Below are 11,850 nucleotides of genomic sequence, written 5' to 3' on the forward strand. Positions count from 1 at the left end.
TAAGGTTACATAGTTAAAGTCAAAATTATAAGCCCTCCTGTTAATTGCTATTCCCGAATGATGTTTAACAGAGTAAAGATTTTTTTAGCCTTTCCTATAATATTTTTTTCTTCTGGAGAAAGTCTTATTTGTTTTATTTCAGCTAGAATAAAAGGTCATGTTAAGGTCAAAATTATTAGTCCCTTGCTATTTTTTTTTCAGCTATTATGTTTAGAAATGTGTTGAAAATCTTTCCATTAAACAGAAATTAGGGGGAAATACATTTGCCGGCCACTTTATTGGGTACACCTGTCCAACTGCTCGTTAACGCAAATTTCTAATCAGCCAATCACATGGCAGCAACTCAATGCATTTAGGCGTGTAGACATGGTCAAGACGATCTGCTGCAGTTTAAACTGAGCATCAGAATGGGGAAGAAAGGGGATTTAAGTGACTTTGAATCTGGCATGGTTGTTGGTGACAGACGGGCTGCTCTGAGTATTTCAGAAATTGCTGATCTACTGGGATTTTCACGCACAACCATCTCTAGGGTTTACAGAGAATGGTCTGAAAAAGAGGAAATATCCTGTGAGCGGCAGTTCTGTGGGCGCAAATGCCTTGTTGATGCCGGAGGTCAGAAGAGAATGGCCAGACTGGTTCCAGCTGATAGAAAGGCAAATGTAACTCAAATAAGCACTCGTTACAACCGAGCTCTGCAGAAGAGCATCTCTGAACACACAACACATACAACCTTGAGGCGGATGGGCTACAGCAGCAGAAGACCACACCGGGTGCCGCTCCTGTCAGCTAAGAACAGGAAACTGAGGCTACAATTCACACAGGCTCACCAAAACTGGACAATAGCAGATTGGAGAAATGTTGCGAGAAATGACTCTTCATTTCTGCTGCCACATTCAGATGGTCGGGTCAGAAATTGGCGTCAACAACATTAAATCATAAATCCATCCTGCCTTGCATCAACGGTTCAGGCTGGTGGTGGTGGTGTAATGGTGTGGGGGATATTTTCTTGGCACACTTTGGGACCCTTAGTACCAATTGAGCATCGTGTCAACGCCACAGCCAACCTGAGTATTGTTGCAGACCATGTTCATCCCTTTATGACCACAGTGGACACATCTTCTAATGGCTACTTCCGGCAGGATAACAGGCCATGTCAAGCGCAAATCATTTCAGACTGGTTTCTTAAACATGAAAATGAGTTCACTGTACTCAAATGGCCTCCACAGTCACCATAGCTCAATCCAATAGAGCCCCTTTGGGATGTGGTGGAACGGGAGATTCGGATCATGGATGTGCAGCCAACAAATCTGCAGCAACTGTGTGATACTATCATGTCAATATGGAGCAAAATCTCTGAGGAATTGTTCCAGTCCCTTGTTGAATCTATGCCACGAAGGATTAAGGCAGTTCTGAAGGCAAAAAGGGGTCCAACCTGGTGCTAGTAAGGTGTACCTAAAAAAAAGTGGCCGGTGAGTGTATAAAAAAATTCAATCTTAACTGGAGAAAAATTCGGACTTCAGCTGTATATTAGCTGCATTTATTAAATGGCAAATAAAGGGAAAAGTAAATAAATAAAAGAATCATTCTTACATACTCGGATCATGTCATTTTTTAAAGTTTTCATAAATATTTATATTTATTTTCAATATTAACTCAGTATTGGATAAATTATATAATAGGAATAAATGAGTAAATGTACTTGTATGGCATGGGCACGAATGGCCACACTATAAAGTGTTATTGAACCATATCACCTGAGTATGACATCGACTAAGATAAGATGGCACGAATTACACATGATAAGTCACCCAAGAATTTTTCACTCATTCTCAGGAACATCCCAATGACTGTTTCCAATAAAAGCACACATTTCTGCTTGTCTGTATGCTGGAGATGTGCTTTAACAATCACTGTTGTCATGTTCTCTGTGACCTGAAGTATTAATAGTCCGCTGGAACAAGAGGTGTCAGATAACAGCAGTACAGTAAACTCACAGTTCACAGATCTGCTTTGCATCGCCATCCAAACCTATTCTATTCTGATGCTTTATTCATTAACTCTTTTTTTTCAATTCAAGTTTATGTGAATACACTTCATTAAGTGAAGTTTATTTATAAACTAATTTCGAGAGGATCACGTGCTTATGATTGCTTGCAGCCGGCTCCGCATTATTCAATTTATGATTCACTAATCAGACGATTCCTAGGCCACTATAAATGCCCTCAGTTCCATATCACAGCCATCTTCGTTTTGAAGAATCCCCCCTTCCACCCCTACTTCTCCTCCTTTCCTAGATGGGTGGCATGGTGGCCCAGTGGTTAGCACTGTTGCCTCACAGCAAGAACGTCACTGGTTCTAGTCCTTACCAAGCCAGTCAACGTTTCTGTGCGGAGTTTACACGTTCTCCCCATGCTCACATGGGTTTTCCGGGTTCTCCGGTTTCCTCCCACCGTCAAAAAACATGCAACTTAAGTTAATTGACTAATCCTAATCAACACCATTGAAATGGTCCTAGTAAGTAGTTATCTCTTAAGAGCAATCACTATCTGTTCATTAGTTACTACAGCAGGGGAGTTCTCGAGACCTAACTGAGCTCAAACTCCCCTCTCGCCTTGCAAACGGGAGGGAGCCCCGAGCTCGAGGATCTTATGAGCTCAAGGCTCTGTCCCGGGACAGCATGCCAAGCAAGCTTTACAATCAATCATCAGCTCAGTGTGAACTCTTGAAACATGATATGTGTGCTTTTACTGGAAACAGTCATTGGAATAATACATACAGACATCACCTATATGCTATAAAGCTGCAGGTTAACTTCATTTGCATATAATAACTTATATTTGATTGTAACTTTAACTTAATTTGATTGTAATGCAATAATGTGCACCTTGTAAAGCTAATTTGAAACTATAATCATTGTAAAAAGCGCTATACAAACCAACTTCAATTGAACTGATTTGTAAAGAGCTTTTCACAATAATTGTTCCAAAGCAGCTTTACAAAAGGTGGACATTACTGCATTACAATCAAAATGCAAACATTTGAGGTAATTAGTTACCATAAGTTTACTAGTTACTAATAACATTAACTAATTAACTATTAACTAATATTTTTTAACAGGTAAACTTATTATATATAAGCATAGTTAACCTACTGTTATATATGTCTACGTGTACATTTTCAATGAAGTGTATTAATTCCTCTGTCCCAATCCTCTGGTTGCCATTCATTCATTCATTCATTTTCTCACACATACACTACAGCCAATTTAGCCTACCCAATTCACCTGTACCACATGTCCTTGGACTGTGGGGGAAAATACAGCACCCTGAGGAAACCCACGCAAATGCAGGGAGAACATGCAAACTCCACAGAAATGCCACCTGACCCAGTGACCATCTTGCTTTGAGGCGACTGTGCTACCCACTGCACCTCCGTGACGGCCAAAATATCACTAATATATTTTTGTAAATAGTAACTTTAATTTTTAATGTGATTAAACACGATTAATCGTTCAACAGCACTCAAATAAATTAATGAAAATTACATTATTGGAGTATGTTTTACCAAAAAACAATATTTCAATCTTACTACCTGATTTCATGCCCAAACCTGTGAGTTTCTAGCTATTCATTTGTAATTAATTGTGAATTTACCATCCATTTCTGAGTGATTTGTTTATTTATTATTAATTGCAGCGGCAGCAGTAATACAGTCGATGTACCGGTCCGTTGTGGTGAAGAAGGAGCTGAGCCGAAAGGCAAAACTCTTGATTTACCGGTCAATCTACGTTCCTACTCTTACTATGGTCATGAGCTTTAAGCCATGACCGAAAGGACAAGATCTCGGACATCCTTATAGATAGGATGAGGAGCTCTATCACTTGGGAAGAGCTCGGAGTAGAGCCGCTGCTCCTCCACATCAAGAGAAGTCAGCTGAGGTGGCTTGGGCATCTGTTTTGGATGCCTCCTGGATGCCTACCTAGGGAGGTGTTACTTCCAGGCATGTCCCATTGGGAGGAGGCCTCGGGGAAGACCCAGGACACGCTGGAGGGACTGTCTCTCGGCTGGCATGGGAACACCTTGGGACCCCGCCCCAGAGGAGCTGGAGGAAGTGTCTGGGGAGAGGAAAGTCTGGGGTTCTTGCCTAAGACCCCGTTTACACTAATGCATTTTAGTTTGAAAACGCATACGTTTTTCGACGGTTACGCCATCCGTCCACACTATGCCGGAGTTTTCGAGCGCCAAAAACGAAGCGTTTTGGAAACACTGGAGAGCCCGTTTTCATTCTGAAACGCTGCTGCTCCATCTCAGGCCTCGTTTACACTAGTGCGTTTTAGATTTAAAACGGCGTTTTAGATCAAAAACGATCCACACTAGCGTTTCACCCAGCGTTTCTGAACATATCTACGTCCACACTACGCCACCAAAAATGTATATCACGTGACCATTCGCGTACTCTGGGCATGTGCGTTCGAGTATGAACAGCAAGCACGTGTCTCGCTCAGCATTTGGTTATTGTTAGTCAACAAACGCCGGTTGAACAATGAACGCGATGGCAAAGAAAGCAAGAGAGGTATTTTTGTGGACAGACTGCTGCCCCTGCGACCCAGCCCCGGAAAAGCAGTTGAAAACGAATGAATGAATGTTTTTTTACATTGTAAGATGCAATCTGATGGATCAGGTTTGACTGCCTATGTGTAAGAGACAGTATAGCAATGCAAATGATAAGTTCTAGGCACATCAGGTCTGACTGTCTATGTGTGAAATACAGTATCATGTCTCCAAAGTAATGCATATTGTCAGTTCCAGGCACGGCTGTGTCTTTTGTCTAACAAATGGCCGGGTGATACTTTCAGGCAAGGCCCGGAAAACAAGATTTTTCTACTAAACCTGTAATGACAGTTTCTGTTTCTACTAATAAGCTCTGCCCACTAAGCTGTGTATTTAATGGAGTGCACTACTAGCTGCAGTAGTTGAGATTTTTTGATGAACAAGTTTTTATTAAAGGATTCTGCTTTCCCCAGAGATGGGTTGCGGCTGGAAGGGCATCCACTGCGTAAAAACTCGCTGGATAAGTTGGCGGTTCATTCCACTGTGGCAACCCCAGATTAATAAAGGGACTAAGCAGACAAGAAAATGAATGAATGAATGAATGATTCTGCTTTGAAGAGATCCAAAATTTCTACTGGTTTGTCTCTCCTTCAAAATCACAACAGTCTAAATATATTTTGAGTGAATTAAAAAAAATATTTTATTATAAATTATGTTATTGATGCCCCAAAAATGGTTCATTTTCTTTGACTTTTACACAAACAGCCACTCTGAAGTTAAATAAATGAATAAAATAAATAAATCAATCAATCAAAATGACATTTTATGTATCACAAAAACGCTATTAAAATCTTAAATTTTAGAGTTTCTTGACATTAATTTGTAATTAATTTAGTTTTAAATGTAAGATTTAGTAATTAATGAAGTTTGCTATACATTTCTCAGTGATTTTCTTTTATTAGTAGTTTTTTATTTGCTTTTTAACAAAGACAAAGTATATACGCTAAAAGGGTTTAACAATAGACACAAAAAAAAACAAAATAAAAGCACAGGCTGAGGTTAAATGTATATGTAATTATGTAAAGTGCTGGTGTTAGATTGATTGACATTTATGGTATTAAATGAACATGGTGGCGCAGTGGGTAGCACGATCGCCTCAGAGCAAGAAGGTTACTGGTTTAACCCTCGGCTGAGTCAGTTGGCATTTTCTGTGTGGAGTTTGCATGTTCTCCCCATGCAAACATGGGGAGGGTTTTCTCCGGGTGCTCTGGTTTCCCCCACACTCCAAAGACATGCGCTATAGGGTAAGGTAATCTGGCCGTCGTGTAATGTGTGTGACTGTGTATGGGTGTTTTCTATTGATGGGTTGCATCTGCTGCGTAGAACATATGCTGGATAAGTTGGCGGTTTAATCCACTGTGGCGATCCCTGATAAATAAAGGGACTAAGCCGACAAGAAAATAAATGAATGTAATTATCTAAATCATGTATATGTTTATTCATTCATTCATTTTCCTTCGGCTTAGTCCCTTTATTCATCAGAGGTTGCCACAGCGTATTGAACCGCCAACTATAACAGCATATGTTTTATGCTGTGGATGCCTTTTTTAGCTCCCATCCAGTTCTGGGAAACACCCATACACTCTCGCATTCACACACACTCATACACTACGGCCAATTTAGTTCCTCAATTCCCCCATAGCGCATGTGTTTGAACTGTGGGAGAAACCAGAGCACGCAGAGGAAACCCACACCAACAAGGGGAGAACATGTAAACTCCACACAGAAATGCCTACTGGCCCAGCCGGGACTCAAACCAGCAACCTTCTTGTCTGAAGTGCATCTACTATCAAATTAGATCAAGCATGCATTACATAATAGAAGTGATGTCCAAAAATACATTATTATTATCTTAGTGCGAACGTGTTCGATTACCAGTAATAAGCCACTTTGTCTCCCAGGTTTCTCTCGTGCACATTCCGGTCGAGGACGTTGTAGCAAATGTTGGTTTTTGCTCCATCCATGAACTTGATGTAAACACTCCCCTTGGTGATGTCGAAGTTATACTGCAACATCTGTCCCGACGGAGGCGTCTTCCAGAAAAACTCCTGAGCAACATCACCCCAGAACTCTGCAAAGCATGGTAAATCAACACTTTTACTGCACTGCGCATGTAAAAACGGCTCATCTCACTTCTATGCATGCACAAATGTTTTTTCCTTCAGCGTAGTCCCTTTATTCCTCAGGGATCGCCACAGCGGAATGAACCGCCAATTTATCCGGCACATGTTTGACACAGCGGATGCCCTTCCAGCTGTAACCCAGTACTGGGAAACACCCATACACACTCATACACTACGGCCAATTTAGCTTAATCAATTCACCTATAGCGCATGTGTTTTGGACTGTGGGGGAAACCCGGGGCACCCAGAGGAAACCCACACCAACATTTGTATGGGGTGTTTTGTTAATGTTTTATTTTGATAATGAGAACTTGAACTGTAAAGGACAATATCATTTTCAGTTGTTTATTCTGTTAGGAAAAGATCATGTACATAAGAAAAAGTGGGCTTGATGTAAACCAAACTTTACCCATTTTGTGAATGTCGTCAAAGTATATGTAAATCTTTTAGAACAATCACAAAACCAAAAAGCACTAAAAACATGCACTGCTCTGAAAACATTTCATTTATGTAAATGTAATTTTACTTTTTTATTTAGTTTAACTTTGTTTTTTATTGAAATATGTTAGTCAGAGAGCCACAGCATCTGATGCACAGAATCATTAGACATCAACTGCTCCAATGTGGTGGTAGAATACAATTTTGCTCACGCTTTCTTTCTCTCCGAATAAAACAATATAATTACATACTCATGCATTAAGGAAAAACAACAACAAAAACAACAACAGTACAGAGAATAAATAAATACAAATACTCAAAGGGTACAGCAGTAGAAAATAAAATAATGATATATATTTAAAAAATAATAGTAAAATTAATTAAAAAAAACACACTCTCCATTCATAACTATGCTAGGGGCAGGGAAAATAAGTCAGCTCTATACTTGCATACATGATGATATGCATCATGATGCCTATGCTGAGATTTCATGGAAAAGTGGCCAGAGTTTAAGCATTTTCTTATTCTTTCAACATTCAAGTAGTTTATTTACCTGCCCGTACTATTATTTATTTATTCATGCAGGATATTGTGGATTTTTTTTATATAAATTTTTTTATTTGCATATTTATTCATTTATAGCTTTATTTTTGCAGAAATTTATGGATTTATTTACTTGCTCTTTTTTATAATTTGGTATTTATTTATTTATTTATTTATTTATTTATTTATTGTTTCGTCTTCCATTCCAGTTTCTTTCCCACAGCAATGTCTTTTACTTACAAAATAAGGGAATTTTTTCTAGATAAAAAAAAAAATTGCACAAAATACTTTATCTGAATGTATAAGTAGCTCAGTTATATTACACTATTTATATAATATAATATAATATAATATAATATAATATAATATAATTACAGCAGTAGAAAATTAAATAATAATATATATTTTTTAAAAATTATAATAAAATTAATTTAAAAAAACACTCTCCATTCATAACTATGCCAGGGGCGGGGAAAATAAGTCAGCTATATACTTGCATACACATACATATATACATGTTTATTTATTTATTATTTTTATTTTTAAAGTGTAAGAGGAAGGGTTGCCAGATAGTGTCAAATTTTTCAGTATTACCGCAAACTGTATATCTAATCTTTCCTATTTGCATAGACTGCATCAGATCATGCATCCAATGTATGTAACTGGGTGGGGAAGGATTTTTCCAGTTTAGTGTTATGAGCCTTTTAGCAATTATTAAACAAAAGGCAAGCGCATTCGATTGTGTGGATCACAAAGAAACATTTGTAGGGTTAAGTCCAAATAATGCTACTAGGGGACATGGCTTAATATCTAAAAGAAAGCATTCAGAAATTGATTTAAAAATTGATGCCCAAAAAGTGCTTAGCGCTGGACAAAGCCAGAAAGTATGACGAAGAGTGGTTGGAGCTTGTCGACACCGATCACAAATTGGATCAAAACCAGTGTTAATTTTAGATATTTTGCCTTAGTTCAATATACTCTATGCAATAATTTGAATTGTATAAGGGTATGACGAGCACAAATAGAAGAGGTTTGTACATGAGACAGAGCATTGGACCATTCCTCGTCTGTGAAAACATGATTGAGATCTGATTCCCAGCTCTGCTTTATTTTAAAAAAGGACGAGGAATCTAACAGTCTAATAAATGAAAAAAATGTTTTAGAAATTTTAGAGACTGCACCTTTACAAAGTCTTGTCTCTAAAACCTGATCGATTTCTTGTTTGGGAGGTGTGTAATTTTACTTTTTAAAAAACATACCTTCAGGCTCTTCTTTATTCTATCTAATAATGAACAATACTATACAGCATTTATTGATCATAGTTCAGCATTTACTAATGCATTATAGAGTGCAGTTATAGAGTGCAGATTCGCACTCTATAACATCAGAAAGATCCGACCCTTCTTATCTGAAGATGCAGCTCAACTCCTTGTTCAAGCTCTTGTTCTCTCCAAACTGGACTATGGCAACTCTCTACTAGCCGGGCCTCCAGCTAACTCTATCAAGCCTCTTCAGCTGCTCCAGAACGCAGCAGCACGAGTGGTCTTTAATGAACCTAAAAGAGCACATGGCACTCCGCTGCTCATCTGTTTGCACTGGCTGACAGTGGCTGCTCGCATCAAATTCAAAGCTCTGATGTTTGCCTACAAAGCGACTTCTGGCTTTGCTCCTTCTTATCTGCTCTCACTTCTGCAGATCTATGTGCCCTCCAGAAACTTGCGTTCTGTGAATGAACGTCGTGTTTCCATCCCAAAGAGGGAAGAAATCACTTTCGCTAACGCTCACGCTCAATCTGCCCAGTTGGTGGAATGAACTCCCTAACTGCATCAGAACGGCAGAGTCACTCGCTGTCTTCAAGAAACGACTAAAAACTCAACTATTTAATCTCCACTTCACTTCCTAATCTGCAATTGCCTCTCTGGATATCACACTAACTGTACCCAAAAAAAATAAATAAATAAAATTTACTAATACTTTCCTTCTTAGACTTTACAGACCTGAAACTTGCCTACAGCATTTATTCATTGTTGCTCTTATAGTATAGTTCTAGTGTGTAAGTTGCTTCCTTGTCCTCATTTGTAAGTCGCTTTGGATAAAAGCGTCTGCTAAATGACTAAATGTAAATGTAAATTATTAACATCCGAATTAACATAATGCACTGGGTTAACAAGAACTAACAATGAATTACTTTATTTCAATTAACTAACTTTAACAAAGGAATACAATTTTAAAAAATGTACAGTAAATGTCCATGTTAGTAAATACATTCACTAATGAGACCTTATTATAAAGTGTGACCAATAAAGATATACAGCACCATGACGTATACTTTTAAAGCATCTGTTTTACTATATAATAGTAACATGACTACATTGCATATAATGGGGATTGCGTAACTGTTTGTCTTCAGTACTATCAGACGTACCTTCAGGCTCTTCAATTGACTTTTTATATAAAGCCAGATATGCGTCAAAGTCAGGCACGTGCGCGTCAGTGAAAATGCCGTCGGGTGGATGGTAAATCTTCTCCTCGGGCTCCTGTGGGCTTGAAAGAGCCGTGTTGGTGGAGTCTGAAACGGGAGACATTCTTAGGATGGATGTCAGTCTGTGGATGAAGCTCTTTATTGTGTCTGAGCATGTGGTACCCTGTTTTTAATCCTGCTCAGTCTGCTCGGCTCCGCCTCCACCAATCAGAGCGCCACATTCTACACTCCTCCTTTCTGATTGGATGAGTGGCTGCTCGGCTGCTGATCCCACTGCAGGGGGCGGGGACGCACGAGCCTGACGGATGATCACACACACACACACACACACACAAACACACACTCAAAGATACATTAACATAAATATACATACACACACATATACACAGACACACTCTCACATATATACACTCTCATATACAGACACACTCACATATACAGTACATACTCATATACACACAGATACAAACATACATACACATTGCATACATATTTTACAGTCTATGATACACACACGTAAACACACAAATATACACATATATACACACATAATCATTAACAAACACACACACACATACATATACACACACAAATATACACACACATATAAATACACACATACATAAAAACACACACATGCACACAAAAAGAAACAGATGAATTATTTTTATATATATATCAATTTTGATTAAATTAATAATTATTTTCTAATTATTTTTGTTCTTTTACGATTTTAATAATTAATAGAAATAATAAAAATTTAGTTGATAATAAATTCTAGCAAACTAACATTACATTTAATTAATAAATTGAATATTTAAATTTACAAATGATGTCTTAAAATATAAAAAATATGTCAGAATTAATTTACATATTTATTTATAAATTACGATGTAAAGAAATATTTAGAATTAATAACAAGGAAACAGACTGACAACACTCTCACACTAGTCCTTATGGGCATTTAAAAATATTCTCGTATGATCATTTGTTTTATAAATTCAAACTTATGTGTGTATTTTGATTAAACATAAATGATTTCTTTATATTTTTAAATTGGACAATAAATGAATATAAAGTGTCCACATTTCCACGACTCATGTACACACTAGACCTTAAAGAGGTTTTTATCATTATAAATAAGAATAAAAATGACACAGTCATTCTATTTTTTAATTATGTATATACAGTATTTTGATTAAAAATAAATAAAAAATTTATATTAGTGAAAATAAAATAAAAGTTTCTGTGTCCAGATTTTCATGACTGATCTGTCTTCTATTGTTACTGGTTCTTCTCCAACTCTTAGAGCTGGAAATGATGCCTACGCTGAGATTTGATGGAAAAGTGGCCAGAGTTTAAGCATTTTCTTATTCTTCCAACATTCAAGTAGTTTATTTACCTGCCCGTACTATTATTTATTTATTCATGCAGGATATTGTGGAATTTTTATATACATTTATTTATTTATTTATTTGCATATTTATTCATTTGTAGTTTTATTTATGCAGGAATTTATGGATTTATTTACTCGCCTATCTATGTATTTGGGTATTTATTTATTTATTTATTCATTTATTTATTTATTTATTTATTGTTTTTGCAGGTTTCGTCTTCCATTCCAGTTTATTTCCAACAGCAATGTCCTTTTCTT

General features: G+C 37.3%; 1 protein-coding gene and 1 long non-coding RNA gene across 8 annotated transcripts in view; both read right to left on the reverse strand.

Annotated features, from left to right (window-relative positions):
* acss2l (acyl-CoA synthetase short chain family member 2 like) overlaps nucleotides 1–10,341 on the reverse strand; it is a 62,161-nt gene extending 51,820 nt beyond the window's left edge. For 6 of the 7 annotated variants that reach the window (XR_015477800.1, XR_015477799.1, XR_015477798.1 and 3 more), the window contains exons 1-2: nucleotides 10,140–10,341; nucleotides 6,486–6,681 (exon numbers count right to left, since the gene is read on the reverse strand). Coding sequence is in view for 1 of the 7 variants with exons in the window: in NM_001277117.3 (NP_001264046.3) it covers nucleotides 6,486–6,681; nucleotides 10,140–10,299 (356 nt within the window). In the remaining 6 variants the exon portion in view is untranslated. 7 annotated transcript variants of the gene reach the window in all.
* Nucleotides 1–11,850, reverse strand: part of LOC147846549 (uncharacterized) — a 1,651,758-nt gene that overhangs the window by 1,590,003 nt on the left and 49,905 nt on the right. The window lies entirely within an intron of this gene.

This window comes from Danio rerio, chromosome 2 (assembly GCF_052040795.2).
Source record: "Danio rerio strain M-AB ecotype USA chromosome 2, GRCz13ab, whole genome shotgun sequence".
NCBI lineage: Eukaryota > Metazoa > Chordata > Actinopteri > Cypriniformes > Danionidae > Danio > Danio rerio.